At 32.6% G+C, this 19,799-nt stretch overlaps 1 protein-coding gene across 4 annotated transcripts in view; it reads right to left on the bottom strand.

Annotated features, from left to right (window-relative positions):
- Nucleotides 1-19,799, bottom strand: part of ena (ENAH actin regulator enabled) — a 129,034-nt gene that overhangs the window by 49,056 nt on the left and 60,179 nt on the right. The window contains exon 1 of one of the 4 annotated variants that reach the window (XR_015040641.1): nucleotides 17,819-18,008. The exons of 1 other annotated variant lie outside the window; for it this stretch is intronic. Coding sequence is in view for 2 of the 3 variants with exons in the window: in XM_085814778.1 (XP_085670904.1) it covers nucleotides 17,819-17,883 (65 nt within the window). In the remaining variant the exon portion in view is untranslated. Of the gene's footprint in view, nucleotides 1-17,818; nucleotides 18,013-19,799 lie in introns of those variants that run through there. 2 more of the 4 variants (XM_085814778.1, XM_085814777.1) reach the window with 2 other exon arrangements.

The following is a 19,799-nucleotide window of genomic DNA, read 5'->3' as shown; positions in this document are numbered from 1 at the left end:
CACGTACAGGGTAAAAAATGAAAATTTCATGCAGCCAGGCTGTTAGCTGGATACGAACCCGGGATGAGCTACCGGTATGAATGGTTGATAGCCACCAGCGGGGCCAATTTCAAATGGACTTTCAAGGGGGAAAAAAAGGGAGAGGGTAGGAGATTAATTCTCTGAAAACGATTTAACACGAAGACATTTTTTGGACTTTTATTTCGGTTAAAACGATTACATGGATCTTTATGAAATTCTTCATATGCTTGTTCAAAAGCATTTTCCTAAAAATATTTTTCACTTCATTTACGTAAAATATTATCGGCTATTGTGGCCATTATGGGACACTTTCTTATAAACGTAAAAGATCGAGGTTAGGCATTATGCCCGAGCACCTAGGTCGAACGCGGAATTTCATCTTGATCAATTGTCAGATCCGAACAAATTTTATGCGGTTATGATATTATAATAATTAATTCTGAAACAGATGCAAATTCATATTAGATGCAGTTCATCCGCACAATTAGCCAAAAAATTAAACACGCCTGAAATATCGCCGTTCCTCCCTTTTTTTAAGTGTTTTATAAATACTTGTAATCGTTACTGTAACTAGTTTCTTTAAGCAGAACGATTAAGTTCTGCGTTGTGCATTTTACGCATGTAAAACATAATGATTCTAATTCAGTGATTTTCCATCACGTTCCACGAATGAGTGACAAAAATTTTAAAGCACTTTTGTTTTGTTTTATAATTATTAATTAATTGTAAACATTAAGTTATTTTTATAATCATTTTAGTATTTTCTTTAGAAACTACGTTTCGAAGAAATACATGCATGCGGATGGTTTTACAATACAGCTGTTGGTCATCAACATGGAAAGTTACGGAAACACTGATCTAATTCACTAGGCTGGCACTACACTTGATGTTATAAGTACTTTCTTGATTCTAAAAGTAAACTCAAGGATTACCATAATCATAATAAAAGGTTCAAGGTTTATTTTCGGCGGCTTTTCGAAACCTCAGACATATTCCACACCCGTGTCTAGAATAAAAGTTAAGATCCTGTCTTGACAGTGACAGTGAGCCTGACAGTGTCCCAAAAAAGATACAGTTAACTCTTCGTAAGGAAAAATACGGTTGTAACCGTTATGTTATTTTAAAATATTACAATGATTTCAGTTAACAATAATTTTAAAACTTTATCCATATTTTCCCTCATCCCGTCAAAAATCAAAATTAACAGTTAAAAATAAGTAAATACAGTTTTCATATTAATACCGTTAGAAGCACGGGATTAATATTAAAACTTTCTTGAAAGTTTTCACAGCTAAAAAATACAATTTAGGGTTAAAAATTTATGTTAAATTTCACGTTAAAAAAATAAACTGCTTATTTCTAATATCTTTCTAACTTCTTTTAGTTGATCGCAGATTGCTACCATCCCGCTTTATAGTTCTTCATTTTGATAGATTTTACTTCCCAGTTTAAATGTTTTATCATTATAATATAAATTTTGTACGATTATTACCGGAAAAGAATACCGATAACGATGTTTAAGTTGCTTAACACAATAAATAAAATTCACACAATAATGACAGCAATTTTAATGAAAAAAGTCAGAGGTTTTTAAGTACATAATACATTAATTACATTAAAATCCTTTACTATTTAATCAAACAATATAAGTATGAAATCTCAAAAGATGAAATAACAATAAAAATGCATAATTAGAATAAAGGATGGAAGGTCTCAGCGTAAAATATTTTGACGTATAATTGTATTACTTTCGGGGAAGGAGGTAGCCGATAGATTCAGCTTATAAGTTAAAAAAATTCAAAAAACAAATAATCTGAAAGCTTCCAGATTTTATATTACGCCCAAAGTACCTTTTTTTAACTTCTGTGTGTTACCTTTATTCATTAAATATTATGTACTTCTCACTTAAACCAAAAAATTCAATTCAACAGCAATATCGCAAAACATTTAAAAGAGCATATCTTTTATCATTTCCGATACACAGTCTACATAATTCCCCTCCCTTCCGTACAGTGTTGTCATTGCTCGCTTTGAAATCGTTGAGTTTCTTAATCAAAAACTCATGCTTTACAAAATATGAAATAGATATAAAAATTTGATGGCTTTAGGTCACAATGCGAGAAACATACATACATTCATGCAGATTCTTTATTATTTTATTTCTTTAAATATAATACCGGGCTCTAATATTTGGTGGCAACAATTTAAAAAGTGATTCACCGTTTATAGTGAATAAACGCAAAATGCCAAAACGAAATTAATAGCTCTTCTGGGCAAGTTGTCCCTTTGGGCTAAAAAATACTTTTCTTTTCTTTTTATTATTATTATTATTATTATTATTATTATTATTATTATTTTTTCTTTTTGAAAGAATATCTGAAAACTTACAGGTTTTATGTTACGCTCAAAAGGGCGTTTTAAAGTTTTGTGTGTTACTTATTAAATATCATGTTCTTCGCACTTAAGCCACATAAAATTCAATTCAACAGCAATACCACAAAATAGTTAAAAACAGCACATATCTTTAGAATTTTCCCATACACAGTCTTGCGCGCTGGAGATAAAAATGTTTTTTTTTTTTTTTCTGTAAAGTGTTGCCATTGCTAGCTTTGAAATCGTTAAGTCTGCTTATCAAAAATTCGTTAAAATATTTAAAAATTTGAAATAGATAATAAAACATATTCGAAATTCAAAATTCGGGCTTTTAAGTGCCTATGTTCGGTTGGAAGAATATGTTATTCAAAATTTTATGGCTCTAGGTACCGTTGTTTTTTCACAATGCGATAAACATTCATGCAGATTCTTCATCATTTAGTTCCTTTAAATAAAATAATATTTGGTGGCAACAGTTTGAAAAGTGAGTTAACACAGAATGTGAAACGACGCAAAATGCTGTTTTGAACAAAACAGCCCATTGGGTCTCTGGCTCGATTGGGGTCGGTCAATAATTGGAGATCTTTATTACTTTATAATATTCCGTCATTCACTGCAAATACTGATTCGTTTTTCATATAGAATAGTTACTGTATCGCAATATATAGAATAGTTACTGTATCGCGAACTGCGTTGCAGAAATCTTAATTCTGGTAATTACGCACGACAGAAAACCACGTGATTGCGTTTTAATATTACTGAACTGTGTGGCTATTACTATTTGCATGAGTATGCCCATCAGAATGAAGTAGAAGTCAGAAGAGAACTTTCAACTTCTATATTCTTCTATCCAACTGCTATATTCTGAAAATGTAGTTTTATAAAATAAATCAACCTATACTGTTGGGATCTAGAATTCAATATTAGACTGCAACCAACCTATATGGAGTAAGCTGCAATTAAATATGTTGGTCTCTATGGCAGTCTTCTATAAGCCATCTAAACTAAGGGCACGTTTCCTTTCATTAACGGCCCAAAAAACTGCTCCAAGTGCCGAACTGCAAATATAGTCGAAAACGAAGGTTAGGATCGTAACCTTAGATTACATCAAATTGTAACCCGTATACTTCTTGATTTTGAAAAGAGGATAAGGACATTACAGAATTTCCTCATTGGGACTTAATTTACGATAATGACTGGCAACCAAGCTTCGTGCAAAGATTTACTTCATATTTCAAAGGCTGATAAGGGCAATAAAGCTTAGGGAGAAATAATGACCAACTTTTAACTTAATAACTCCGGCATGACCTCAGTTGAAACATAGGATTAAATTTCCCAACTTACAAAACGTTCTGACTACAATAATTCTACAATAATAATAAGTCTACAATAATTCTGGCATGACCTCAGCTAAAACATAGGATTATAATAGCTTAGAAAAGTTTCTGACAAAGTATAGAAATAGCGTTCAGTGATACATAGCTCCTGTCAATCCTTTCTGGATCGGATCAATTTTAAATCAGGCAATAAGTACTGCGACATCCAGAAACAGCACATCCAATATTAAAGTTGTGGTATCCTGAGTTATCTGCGAGAATGGCGAATGCTTTTGATATAACTTACAGTGCTCATCACCTGATGCAATCAATTCACAAGTTTTTGTTCCGGAAGATGCATTAAATTTCAGCATGCCTCACAAAATAATCCTAAGTATATTTGTGGATGGTTAATATTTCTACTTACGGGAGGCTCCTAGTGGCAGCTTTGGAAATGTTGACTGTGAAGCTTGCTTTCCAGCGTGCGTTGAGAAAAAGCTGCAAAAGCTTTGAGCAAAATACGTTTGACAGACCAAATACACTGATGGCCATTAAAATTGCAACACCACGAAGGAAAGAAAATACAAAAAGATATTTACTGAACGTAAACAGTATGGCATGAAGACAAAATGATTTAAATTGTAAGCATTTTGGAGGTTTACCGGTGTGCGAAATTAATAGAAACAGCTGCCACCTCTGGCAGCTTAAACGGCTCTTACTCCATTAGGCATGGAGTCAAACTGGGCTTGCATAAATGTATGTATATTTCTCGCATTATGATAAAACAACGGTACCTAGATCATTTTGGGATCAATCTTTTTTTAACCGCGAGGCCACTTCGTGGCCAGGAGGGTCTGAGTTTACCCCCAGTGTATTACAATGTATATTACCTAGAACCATCAAATTTTGAATAATGCAATCTTCACCGAATATGGGCATCTGGAAGCCCGAATTTGGAATTTGTTTTATTACCGATTTCATATTTTGCAACACTTCAACGAATTTTTGATTAACAAACTCAACGATCTCAAATGGCAAAACAGTACGGGGGGGGCATTTTCATCTTCAGCGTGCGAGACTGTGCATCAGAAATTCTAATAATACGCTCATTTCAAAATTATTTTACAATATTGCTGTTGAACTGAATTTTATGATTTAAGTGCGAAGAACATGGTATTTAACATGTTCTTCGCACAATTAATGGTAACACACAAAACGTTAAAAAGAAGCCCCTTTGGGCGCAACATAAAATCTGAAAACTTTCAGATTTTTTTGCTTTAGTCCATTATATTTAAAATAAAATGATTTAATTTATTAAGAAATGTATTTACTGCTTTTAAACCGCTAGTCTCTTACGGAATTAAATTTGAAAGATAAATTAAAAATTTTGTGTTCTAATGGATAGGCAATGCTCTGAGATCTTCAATGCTAATGATCTGCAATTCATTACTCAGTTAAGACTAATTTATCGTGCTTCGAGCGATAAATAAGTCACAGCTGAATATTGGTATTGGTAACAATTTCAAAAACTTTGGAAATATCTGCTAAGGACGTTTCAAATGTCAAAATTATAACTTCCAAATTAAATCTACAAGCTAGTGTAAGGCAAATAGGTGATAATTAAAATGAGAATTTCTTACTATACAGAAGATATCTAAATGAAATAAATAAGCAAGCACTAACTAAAATCAATAACATTATTAAGATCAATAAAAGAGAAAGACTCAGATGAAGACGAGAAAATGCGAGAGAAACACTATATAAATTTACAACCAATGAAATGAAAAGCAAACAGGACAGTGCATGTAGGAGGCGACTGAGAACAAGTAAAATTATAACAATGCATTTCGGTGATGAAAACAAAGGTTAGAAAATGAAGTCAGCACGGATGTCATCGGCGATACTGGGATAGAAGTAGCTCCGGGTTTGACATCAAAAGCATTTCCTGCTAACATTTATGAAAATGCTGCCTGCCATAAGCCGGAAATGCTGCCTGCCAAAAGCGAAATAAATCCATTGTGATAATCGAAAACTGTAACACTTACATGTTTCTCATGACAAGAGACTCTCAAGCGCTATCGCTGTAAAGATGCAGTTATTAAGTGGCTACATTTCTGAAATCCCAAGTAACATTTACATTAAATGCGGTTTCGAGAACGGATAGGAAGCTCACGTGACTGCCGATGATTCACTACTTTAGAGATATGATCTGATACCATCTTTTCAGTGATGTTTCTAAGTGTTTTTTTTTTTTTTTTTTTTTTTTTTTTTTTTAAATACCTGAAAAACAATTGGCATTAGAAATATTTTTCCTTAATTATATTAAAGATATAAATTCTATTAAAATAATTAATCTTCGCAAAGACCAAAAGTTCTAATATATGAACAGCAAATACTCTTTTTTCATCGACAAATGCCAAAATAAAAGTACAGAGTTTTTAAACAGCTCACGGTATCATACTGATAAACACTGCCCTGTTGATGAAAATTGTATCAAGATATGCTGCGAGGCCAATTTCCATTTTGAATAACACCATTAACAATCAATAAAAAATAATTTCCACAAAATTCATTTTTCAGACTGGAGTGACAGATTGTATGACTACTTAAGGAATAGTCATACAGTGTGATTTAGAAGTCCCCAAATTCTCATGTTTTAATCTTCGAAGTGCTCAAGCGCATTGCAAGACGGACCGGCAAACAGGCAGCGGTAAGTAGGAAAAAAAGGTCAGTGCACTAATAGTCTGAGGTAAGCCAGTTCGATATCGGTAAGATGTGCGAAACATCATATACAGCCGTTTATATCTGTCAGCCGCCTGTAAGCAGTGAGAAGCGGACGTGATTCTAAAATAAATTAAATTAATGGTAAAAAATAAGGATGTACTTACTAACGTGTCCCTCTGCTTTTCTTACTAATTCCGATGCTTGAAAACCGAGAGGGGAAAATTACAAGACGTACATTATTTCTAAAGGGGCGGACTAAATGACGAACCTAAGACATTAAAAACGCACATAAAGACACACTAGTAGTACTCCCTCCGTATCAAAATCTTTTTTATAGAATTATGGAGAAGAAACGAAATTTAAGGTCTGAATAGAGAAATGCGATTCTACAAGAACTGAGAAACTCTAAAAATGAATGACTTAAGCATGGTATTATAGCGGATATCGGAAGAAAACACGTGGCGTTTCTAGGATATGGTCAACCTATCAATAAATATTACTTTAACATCTTGGATTCTTTAATACCTTACATCGATTTAATACCTTACTTGGATTCTTTAATACCTTATAATATCAACTTACGCCTACTAACACAGACAAACTTATTCAAACTGTTTATACTTCAATCAATGAATTTAAATATCGAAACATTAAATGATGCTTTTGTGATTTTGCAGTAGGTCATGGAATGCATCATGCAAATTAATGAGGTAAATAATTACAAGCTGCCACACAGTAGTTAAACCTCAAAACACGCTCCCAGAACCAGAGAATTCATTAATGCGGGCCATGAAACAATATATAACTTAAAAAAATTAAATATCATGTAATATATATAAAATAAAACTAAATAAATACTCATCTAGTTTTATTGTACTTCATAAATTACTTTTACGCCTTGAATTCAACGGCAGAACAGGAATAAGATTGTTTTTTTACTGTAAAACAATCGTTCCGATACAAGTAATTTATACAAATAAGACAATCATTTCGATATGTAGCGAATATACACTACTCATTTCAAAGGACTTCCAAATTTCATTATTATTTTTACTCACAAAATACTTCCCTATTTTGTGTATCTATTTTACACTATTACCATACATCAGAAGTTTCTAAATCACATGCTGAAAAAACTAAGGAGAAAATTACGCTAGGGGGAGGGAAATGTGTGAGTAAATACGGTAATCAGTTTTCGAGTGGAGTTCGAGAACCGAATCGCACTATATCATCCGTGTGAAAAGAAATACTTCTACTGAAACAGATTTGTAATTCCTGGAACTCCTCTCCTTCTTTCCATGAAATATGTTTAGCGTGAATTCGGAATAAGCTGAAACTAAAGTAGAACTTACTTTCATGCTTTTGAAAAATGTCATCAAATGACCCTACAAAGTAACGGTACCGGCTTTTTTTTTAGTTGCTTTTATCTACCTATTTATTTATTTTAAGTTTTACTAATTGACACAAAATTTTATAATTTACATTTGTCAGGGATCTAAAATGATTATTAAATAGATAATTAAAGCATTTACAAAATAAAAACAATAAAATCAATTAATATGGAACCATGGACTACGTCTCAAATTCCAAGCATAAATACTTCATTCAGCGGCATGACATTAGAAACATCTTTTATTAATTATGATAATAAGCAGACGTTCGTAAAAAAGTATCACTTAAATATATTATACATAATATAAATTAAATGAGCTATAAACAATACCAATTTCACTGAGTATTAAAAAAAAATGAAAGTATAATACATTACTATGAAATATGTTAATTGCTTTTAAATCGCTCAGTCTATTAAATAACTAAAGTTATCACATGAAAGAGTTCGCCACTGGAAGTACGTAATAGAATTAGCTATTCGTTAGGCCAAATAGGTGATAATTGATTAAATAATGTAAGGTAAATGTAATGGTTCAAAAACTGGATCGATTCTAGCTCTAAACGTTTCTAACGACGAAAGTCAACAATTCTTAATTCAGACACGAACTTAACGACGTTTCCTGAAACGTAAATGAACCTGTACCTAGTTCTTTATCTTTCAAATCCAACTGTAAGAATGTACACATTAAAACACATTTCTAAACTGGGAAGGAGTATATAAAAATGTTTTCATAAAAGATAAAAAATACAAATATGTTAGGTTACGCATGGGAGAATTTAATCTGCTTTTGACGAACCACAAAGAAAGAAAATATAAATAAGAAAAGACAAATAAAAAATTATGTCAATAAGTGGAAAGAACCTTGAGGAATTTTACAACACGGGGAAGTTATCCTCATTACAAGAAAGAACATTTCGCGCTTAGATGAAACTCAGTAAGGTGCTTCCAAAGTCTTTTGTAATATGATGTAACTCAACGCCTCAAAGATTTTGATGCCCCTAACTATAGCACAATGTAGTCCTGTATTGGGGATAAGGTGATAAATATAACTATTTTATCATTTTCTAATAGTTTTCTTGTAAAGAGCATGTCTCATTCTGGTAAATACTGAGTATGGATAGTGGAAATTATAAAATTGAAGAAATATATGAGAAATATAAAATATAACAGAAATAAAGCATCACATGAACATTGAAAAATATACTTTTATATTTAAAAATCGAAATTTTACTTTTTTTCTGTATATAATATGATTATTTAAAGAAGATAATAAAACGCTTCTTCAAGAGATATTAGTAATTAATATTTAGATACTTCTTTACACCCTAATAGAATCCCAAATCATTTTGAAAATAATTCTTGCAGTTGCTAATATATATATATATATATATATACATATATAAAGTAAAGTAAAAAAAAAAACAAACTATAAAAGACCTATGTGGTCAAAAATTTTGCGCATTGTGTTGCAAAATTAAAGAAATTAAAAGATAAATTCTAGTACGAATATTTCCTTTTTTCCTTTCTTAAATTCTTAATCGTTTCGACACGACAATTAGCCAGAAATTAATTAATTTCCATTCACTAGTATTTTCAAAAAAAATTTTAACAGGCGGTTTCACTCAAATAAGAACTCCACAGAATACATCCCTCAAGAATTCCGAGTCCCACCCACTACCATAAATTACTTCACCCAAGTCTTACCGACTGATATTATTCAAAGCCCCCGCTACCGCTAAGAATTTTCGGAAACACTACACTTCTGGGTCAGACGGGAAGAGAACACTTTGCCCACTGCCCACTGGAAAGAACGTAAGTTAATTAATACTTTTTCTGGCCTTTATATCTTCATGTACATTCACTTTTCTTATTACATTTTTTTATTTTAAAATTATTTTTGATTTGTTTTTACAAAGTTTGCATTATTTATCTTATATTTTGTAATTTTCTAATGTTTATTTCAACTACTTTGAATTCTATTTCATAATGACAATTTCCAATGTTTAATTTTTACAAGTAATATTGAATTCAAATGCATAAACACGAGGGTGTCGGGGGACGGTTACTCGAGCATTATCGAAATTTACTGCAGTAATTGCTTTTCACTCAAAATTTAATTGGCTAATATGGTTAATAGGAATAAGTTCTTTGAATATCAGCATTGGTTCATAATCCCTTCTATTCACGGAAATATTTGGCCTGACTTTGAATTGCCGGTTTGGCTTAGCCTTATTGCTCGAGTAACGACGAAACACCTTCCTATTTATTTATTAATTATTGTTCATTGAACGGGAGTGGGTTTGTTCCCCTTGAAAAGTCAACTAATTTCCGATCAATGACAATGATTACATGCATTTAATTTAATTCTTGCCTTTAATTTATTCCTTTTACAATTGAAACTTTGGTACTCATGATTTAATTCCAGTTCCCGTTAAAACATTTTAACATTTTACTTTCAAGTTACTTCAAAACATCTTTCAAAATATAACTTACTAGTATGGATTCACTCTTTTAAGATAATCCTACTATTATTAAACTTAGGAGATAATATAATCAATTAATCAATATTATTTAGTAAATAAATTATATATATATATATGTAAGATAAAAATATATGAATCAGAATTATAATATAACTATAAACATTAATTCGTCCTCTCTATTCTAAAATCGTAATAACTTCTCTGCATTGCGTCATTTCTAGATCACTCTATGATCGGCGCAGCTCTGATGACGTAATCATTGGGAACTGAAACTGTCCTTGTAAACCAAAACTTTTCTCTTCGCGTGCCTCCATCTTGCATAACCACGCACTTCAGCTTTTGCCCTCTGCTCTGCTAAGATGTAATTTCGCTGGCTTGCTTTCTATCTCAACAATATCAAAAATGTAAATCTTCCGTGGAAAGGCACGACTAGAGTGCCAAGTGATTGTGGCCACAAATATCAATTGGAAATAAAAATGGAATTAAAACTGCCTCGACTGCCAAGTTCTTTAAATACTACGCAATCAAAATCTTCTTCAATATGGGTCTCATCACGCATCTACAGTGTTCCGTCATTTTCTTTGCTTTTATTATTACATATATATATATATATATATATGTGTGTGTGTGTGTGTGTGTGTGTGCGTGTGTGTGTGTGTGTGTATAAGATTAAAAATATGTTAATTCAAAATTATAACTTAAATTAGCAAAAACACGTAATTCATCATTTTAATTTGTATATCTCCTTTTTTTGTTGTAAACTGTTTATAATTAACTTTTGTATACTGCGTCTTTTTTTTTTTTTTTTTTTTTTTTTTGTTGTAAACTGTTTATAGTTAACTTTTGTATACTGCGTCTTTCGAAATTAATCCGTTTTATGTTTAAATAAATCTGTAATGCAGATAGCTCTTATCCAATCATTTTAAAGAAACTTTTGTCAGTAAATATCACTGCTACTATTGCGCAGCCCTTTTTTTCTACTTCGCTTTGCTGCTAGCCACGCATAGTTTGCTGTTCCGCTTTGTTCTTTGTCTAAAAAGATATCACCTGCACAGAATTGTGGAGTGTATATAGCACCCATAATGAAGTCGGAGTTAGGCAGATTTTTGGGTAAATGGAGTCGGAGTCGCTAAAAATATCTCGACTCCGATTCCAGTTTTTGTTGGACAGTTTGAATTTGAAATGAAATTAAAGTTAATTGGAAAAAAATTAATGATAAATGGAGTTGTTACCTTTATGGACTATATACATTAATAAATATTTAGTTATTTTCTATTTTATTGACATATTAATAAATAAATATAAGGGAGGAGGGTGGATGTGATGTTTGCCATTATTCATTAAACTTATTAATTTAGTAACAAATCTCATTGGTAAATTTAGGCAAGCAGCAAGAACTTCCAAAATTTATGCCATTCGTAGGAGGTGTGCAGGAAAAGGAGCAATTATTGATGATAGATATGGGGAAGTACACATTTGATGATAAAGAAGTTGTTAGAATTGAAACCTGTTGTAGAAGATGTACATAAGCCTAATGTTCACTAAAAGACTGTGGAATGATCTTGCAGAATTGGAAACTCTTCTTTCTACACCGTACATAGACATAAAAAAGCTACAATCTGAAGAACTAACAGGGGGCTTGTTTCTACAAGAGTGGAAGAATGTGATGTTTGTTCTTTCTAAAGTGGGAGGGCTTATTGCAGAAGAAATCGTTTCTTCAATGAGGAAAAGAGAAACCAGCTTGTTAGACAATCCGATTTTGTTGGGGTCAGATCCAAAACACCGAATTTCATTGGATGACAAACAAATTAAAAAAAAAAAAAAAAAAAAGAATGCCATGTATGAACTTTCACTAAGAATGAAATTTTTCTCAGAACATTTGGAGTATTCAAATCAGTATATCCAGATTGAAGATAATGCAACTGAGTCTCTATCATTCTCTTCCAATGATGAATTAGATTTGGAAATATTTGGATATGAGAAATATTGAAAAGGCTAAGGCAAACCGAATGAAAATAAAGAACCAAAAGACTTCAAATATAAAAATTAAAAAATACAAACAAGATTTCTACACAGCCCTTAAAGAAACAGAGAAATATGATCGCTCTTGCAAGACATCTCTTTTAGAACGTAAACAAATCTATCCTGAAAAGTTAAAAGCCCTAAGAGTAACAGCTCTTCCTCCTACTCAAGTTAGTGTGGAAAGACTATTCTCAACTTTTGAAGTCTATCAAATCGGATCTACGATCCTCTATCAAATATCTTGCCGAAGTTATACAGTTTCTTAGAAATTACTAATGTCAGTTTCTCCATTTCATAATAATAAATGCTAATTTATATAAACGATCTGAAATGCCATCAAATTTTTTTTCCCTATAGCATCTATTACTTCTTTTACATTAAAAAAAATAAGCTGTAACGCATGTGTATATGTTTACATATACATGAGGAAGTTGGAGTCGAAGTCCGAGTCTAAAAATTCCAAGAATCAGAGCAAGTCACCCTACCGACTCCACAGCACTGGTTATAACAACGCAAAGAACCATCGCCAATACATTGCAACTTTTCCGAAGACATCCCATTACATATATGTTAGGAATTAATTTTAGCAGTTTATATATTTTTAAGACTTTATAATAGCTTTCGGTGCATAAAAAAACATTTATATACCGTCGAAACCCTGAATAAATCACGAATATGCATTTTTCACTAAGTTCCCTTATATGTATTTTCTCTGTTACTGACGCCCCCATCCCGAGTGTTTCAAAAAGAATATACGCATTACAAAGTGTTATTTTGTCCAAACTATCGATCACTGCAGCTCGGCTCGGCTATTGGCGGAACGAATACATAGTCTAGTTTATATTAATAGCCGCTAGATGTCAGTTGTCTCCTTTTTTTTTGCGTGGTAATCGCCACGTGTTTAAAATGGCAGCAGAAATCATTTTGTGTTTTCGCGTTTCCGTGATTACAGTGCAAAAACGTTTCAAGTTGAGGTACCAAAGTGATACTCCGAATGGGTGGAACATTCACAGATGGTATTGACAGTTTGTAAATACAGGATGTGTATGTAAAGGAGAGTCCTGGCCGCCCTCGTGTTCCCGACGAAAATGTTGCACGAATTCAAACTGTTCCCAACGTAGTCCTTCAAAATCAACTTGTCGTGCCAGTCGTGAGTTACAACTGTCTACAATAACAATTTGGCGTGTTTTGAAACGTCGGTTGGTTATGAAGTCGTACAAGTTACATTTGTTACAGGCTCTGCGTCCTGATGACAAACGCAAACGTGTGGCATTTTGTAACGAGATTATTGAAGCTATTGAGAATGATAACACTTTCGCACAACGCATCGTGTTCAGTGATGAAGCGATTTTTCATGTTAGTCTTCATGTAAACAAACACAATGTTCGAATTCGGGGCCTACAGAACCCACATGCAGCAATTGAACATGTACGAGATTCGCCCAAAATCAATGTGTTTTGTGCGATATCCCGATCATCTGTTTACGGCTCATTCTTCTTTGATGGAAACACGGTTAGTAGTATCTGGCTATGTTACAGAACTGGTTGTTTCTGAGGCTGCACGAAGACAACTTCATTTTTCAACAAGACGGGGCACCCCCCTCACTGGTGTTGCCAAATGTGCGATTATCTGAATGAAACTCTACCGAACCGTTGGATTGGTCGTCAAAGAGCTGGCGACTTTTTCAGCTGGCCTCCACAGTCACCGGATTTGACACCCTGTGACTTCTTCCTGTGAGGTTTCATTAAAGCGAACGTTTACGTACCACCACTCCCAGAGAAAGTGTAAGAGGTGAAGAACGGGATCCGTACTATCATAACATCAGTGACGACGGACATGCTTGACCGAGTATGGGAGGAATTTGAATATCGATGTGACATTGTTCGTGTCTCTGTAACGTCTGTAATCTGACCCTGAGAGGTTCGTACATATGTGTGTAAAGTTTTATATTCGTATGTCATACAGTTTAATAAATATATGCATTCGAATTCTTTATTCTTTTTGAAACACGCTGTACAACTGTATGAAACTAACATATAACAATTACTGCACAGAACACAGCTTCATACATATCAAATGCATTATACCTCACTGCCCAGCTTGGAAAACAAGATTTTGCAAATTCGTGGTTTTAGCGTACAGCTGAAAAAGTAATTTCACTTCTGCATTCGTTCCTGTTCTTCTAACTTACGCATGATTTAATAAACTCTGTGTAAAATTTAAGCTTCAAACTTTGACACACTGACTGCTTCTCAGTTAAAGAAAACTTTATAAATTTATATCAGAAAAATTCCCTTTCTAAAAAAAAAAATCCATTGAATAGAAAAAGAGATTTATTGATCAAGCTAATTTACTTTCAACCGTTCAAACTTGATACTTATCGCTTGCTTTTAGAAGGTAAAACGATTCGATACTCGGGCCAGACTGTCGAAAAACCCTGTTTTCAGCAGTTTGGTTAGTTAAACGATTATAACAAAGATGACGGATATCTGCCGAAGAGAGATGAACAGAGGCTTTTCTGCAAGTCTTTCTAAGGGAAACGATTCGTATTCGTGTTACACATCGGGAAAAATAAAAGAACCTCATGCAGCCGATCTGTTTGCTAGGGATCGAATCCAGAACTATTTACAAGTAAGTGTTCAGTGATCTTAGTATTCAGTTTCAGTAGTATTTGATACAATGGCATATAAATGAAACCACTAATATTAAAATTACCGGTGAATTTACACACAGCCATATGTAGGCTAGTACTAGAAGAAAATTCCCTCTCTTAGCATCAGGCATGTCGTTTATCAACAAATTCAAAATGGTGGATTGTTGTTTATCCTTGCTTGCCCAGTTTCTGAATATCCGGAAGAAAAAAAAAAAAAAAAAAAAAAAAACACAAAAGTATGGATGTCTGGGAATACTGATATTGCAATCTGACCTTCCGTCAAATTCGTATCAAGCTGAACAAAAATAACACTGACAGATATTAATTACTCTGTGGACATGAAATACGTCGCCATCTACACTTGCACAACGCTACGATTATAGTAACGGTTCAATTATTTGAATATTTATTGTTTAAGATTTCTAATCTTGCAAAATTTATCTTTCTTAATCGGATCAAACAGCAATGATAACATCAGCTCAGTTGCAGATAAAACAGGAAAATTTTTAATCATGTACAGCCAATAGTTCAGATATATTTACGGAAATACACAGTGAGTTATACCTATGGTCAATTCGCCTGTAATACATGAAGCAAGACTATTTACGGATTTTTTATTTCGGCGTTGACTTCAGCACGCGTTATTATTATTATTATTATTATTATTATTTTTTTTTTTTTGGACTTCTCTTTTATTTGTGAAAAAAGTGAACTATTTTTCGTACGTGGGGGAGAGGAAAAAATAAAAAAAAAAAAAAAAAGAATTTTTAAACTACTGACAGGGTAAATTGCATTCGCTTTTAATTTATATGTGTTCAACAACCGGCGAATCACGAAATTAAATAATAAACTTTCAAAATTCTGATGCATTATCAACGTCTTATTTCAGAAAAAGAGTATTTTCTAGAATGAAAAAAGCGAAATCTAAGCACAGCAAAACTTGTACATACTTAAGATCACTTTCTGACAGAGAAACGTCTTCACATGCTCTGTAGAACACAACACGGTGAATTTCAAATTAATATGTGGGCAGTCATATAATAATAATTTAATGATAACACTAATAATTCCAAATTCATATAATTTCATTACATTACATGGGTGTTAAGGATAAGTCACTGCAACAAAGTCAAGGATCAGTGATTCCCAAGCCTCTATGATTGATAAAAATCACAAAAGCTTGGGAACCACTCATATAATAGAATATAATTTTTTGCTAGAATGAACTCGCTTCCAGTTGCCTAAAGTTCTGCAGGACTTCGAACTAGGTATACCAGTGGGTCCTCGAACTTCACGTATCTCGCGGCAGACGTATTATTCGTAACACTAAATATTTTCCTTCTTTAATAAAAATATTTCTGCTTTTCTCGCAGTACAGCTATGCATTTCACACCACTATATAATTTCACACACTCTCGGGATCAGTGATGCACAGAAATACTTTAAAAAGATTTAATCTGTGGCATGAATAATTTCGCTTTTATAAAGTTAAAAGCATCTTTAATTAAAACTCCCTATTCATCTTTTTAGGGGGGGGGAACGAAAAATAAGATACAACTATCCATTACTAATCGAATTTATTATTATTATTAAAAAAGATATTTCGAAAACTTATGGGACTTTTGAATTATGTTGAAATGAGAACATAACTTAGCTTTAAAATGAAAGTTTTTGTTAACTATTTAACTTAGACTGGTTTAAAATCAAACAACTGAAATCTCAAATATGTTGAATAATATCGAAAAATACAAAACTCTATCCAAATAAATCAACTGACGCAAATAACTTTTAGGTTTCTTGAATAAGTTAAAATCACGAGGAGGAACGCCTTTGTGGAGGATTTCCTGAGGAAAAGTGGCTCATATTCACATTACACATGGAGAAAAATAGGAAAACCAATCAAGCAACCAGTCCGTTCGTCTGGGTTCGAAGCCAAAGCAAGTCGAACTAACAATATTCAGTGGTCTTAACCACTCGGCCATTGGCAACGAAAATAACTGACAGAAAATTTCAAACAACACACAAAACACATTTTATATTGCACGCAAAACTCATTTTATAAAAACGGTAAATCAACAACTTGTTCGTTCACAAGGGCACCCAGCACAAGCATACTTGCAAAAATTTAAGAAGCAACGTCTCGGTTGCCGAGCTAAATTTTTCTCCTAAATCTTTTCAAGTTCGGATGACAGTAAGTATGAAAATAAAAGTAAAAATGATGATCCACTGAAATAAGTTCTTTTTTACTTTCTTCAGAAATAAACTTTAAACAGGATATGTAGTTTAAAAAAAGTTTGATATCTATATGAGAGGAAATGTTTCAGCAATTAATATTAAAATTAATATTAATTAAAACATTCTGGGCTAATGCAGCGAGAAAATAATGCAGTATATTCAATTTTATTTTATTAATTTTTGTCTTAGAATGGAAATGTCTTGGAATAATCAAATAACGCAGAACACCTGATTCAAAATTTAAAATTAAAAAAAAAAAAAAAAAAAAAAAAAAAAAAAAAAATTTTTTTTTTTTTTTTGCTCTTGAAAGTTATTATCAAGCAAATTATAATTTCCAAGGCTACTTTTAAAAAATATTCAGTCGTTGCGTAGCAAATATTGGACATTTTGTGTTCAAGACAGTACTCAAAACGCTACAAACTAATGATGATGTATACAGCGCTGAGTACGAAGTTGATCCCATTCGAATGATTAAAACAACTAATGAAAATCTTGGAATACTTCCATGAGTAACAAAGGCGCTTCTCTTGGCGAAGAGAAGTAGTAAAACACACGTAATAGAAGTTTCCACGTAAAAGTCATGGAAAATATTACTCACCTGCCATGCGCAGTAGATCGACTCGTGACGCAGCTACCTGTCAACACGGGCACACAGCAAAACATGTTGCAACATCCACAACAATCTCTCAGAATTTGAGAGGCTTCACGCGTAGATCTGGTTCACTTTCACAGGCGGCCACTGAACCACATCGCAGTAGGGCATCATGGTCAAACAGCAAGGCTGCGCAGCACGGACGAGCCAGAAAGTCTGAGCACTTTCTGTAGGATGGATGAAAGGGTGAATGGAAAGTACCGAAATGGGGGCGTTGTCCCAAGCTGAATTTTATTTTTTGGCTCAGAGCCCTTGACGCGTAGCAAAGATGCTCGCAAATCAACAAGAGGATGAAGTGATGACAAGAGAACGCAGTGATAACCATGGATGGGCAGCATCGCTTAATAGCAAAACTTTTTTCATGCATTTGCTTTTAAATGTAGTTACAATAACTTTTTATGTTTAAAAAAAATATGAACCTAAGCATTCATTTATGTTTTAAATGTACGAAACACTACAAAGAAATGGAAATTACAGAATATTAATGAAAGGTTGTTATGCTACAAAAATCCATAAAAAATAAATAATAACTGAATCGGTTTTATTTAAAAAATAATATAGTTAATATACAGAATCATTAGCTTTTATTTTATTATTATTATTATTATTTTTAAAGCATGACATATGAAAAATGTGCAATGGCCTCGCCGGAACTACAACCAAGGACCTCTCGAACACGCGTCGAGTATGCTTCTGATTACACCGCGAAGGCATGCGGAAAAAAAGGAGACCTTTAAAATAAACCATAATATTGAATTTTAGAATAGATCCTATTTATGAAGATATGTATGATAATTAAAAACTCATAAAATTATTCTGATCATAATCTTGATTCCATTTTTCCTCCCTATCTTTAGTTTAATTTAGTTCCATTCAAATCGTGACACGTGTCAAAATCAGAATTAACTTTCTAGAATTTGAATAGCAAAATTTTACATATCCAGTTTCGAAGCCAAAAGTTATATTAATAAAACAACAATATTTTTATTGTTGTTTTATTAATATAATTTTTGGTTTTTTATTAATATAAGTTATTTCAGTCTTTAAAACATAATTTTATCGACACTTTAGCTCAGAGATTTTTTTGCTGTTTAGGACTATATTCACCAACTTCTGTATTTAAGATATATGCAGGCCACTATTGCCCATTGGTCGCCATTAAATTAAACGTATTATTCTTTTTCTCTCTTACATGAAGTATAAAATAAAACATCTAGTATTTAACACTCGTCATTTCACCTCCAAAATATCATAAGGAAATTTTAAAAATGAAATCCTTAAAACAAATGCAGAGTTTAATAACAGATTACCTTATAAAAATAACAGATTACCTTATAAAAATAATCTGTTGCGTAAATGATTTTTTAAAAATTTCATCATTATGCTTTCTACATGAAACATCTTTCATTTCCGTATAGCCTTTAAAACAGCTGTCGAACGAACGGAAGTATCAGCAGAATCGAATACTGTCATGACACTCATTCTCCCATGAAACAAACACGAGAACATTATCTCATGCGTCATTTACAGGTACTCGCTTCTACTCTCAATCTGCTACTAAAATCTGAAAGAAGGCCGGTCTCTAAACGGGTAAGTGTTCCCACAGTACAAATGCATATCTTATTAAAGAGTTAAAACAATGATGAAACTTTGAACATTCAGTTATAAATTTTAATTATTTTTAATGAATGCCTTAATTATTATTTTATTAGAGGAATTTGCCCAGAAGAGCTATTAATTTTATTTTAGCATTTTGCGTTTGTTCACTATAAACGGCGTTTCACTTTAAATATTGTTGCCAACAAATATTAGAGCCCTGAATTACATTTAAAGAAATCAAATAATGAAGAATCTGCATCAACGTATGTATGTTTCTCGCACTGTGAAAAAACGATAGACTAGAGACATCAGATTTTGCATAACGTTA

This window comes from Stegodyphus dumicola, chromosome 4, assembly GCF_044657685.1.
Source record: "Stegodyphus dumicola isolate Sdum_Otavi_A_Nest chromosome 4, ASM4465768v1".
In the NCBI taxonomy this organism is placed as follows: Eukaryota; Metazoa; Arthropoda; class Arachnida; order Araneae; family Eresidae; genus Stegodyphus; species Stegodyphus dumicola.
Note: the sequence above shows the minus strand (reverse complement) of the source record. Positions and strands in the feature narration are given on the sequence as shown.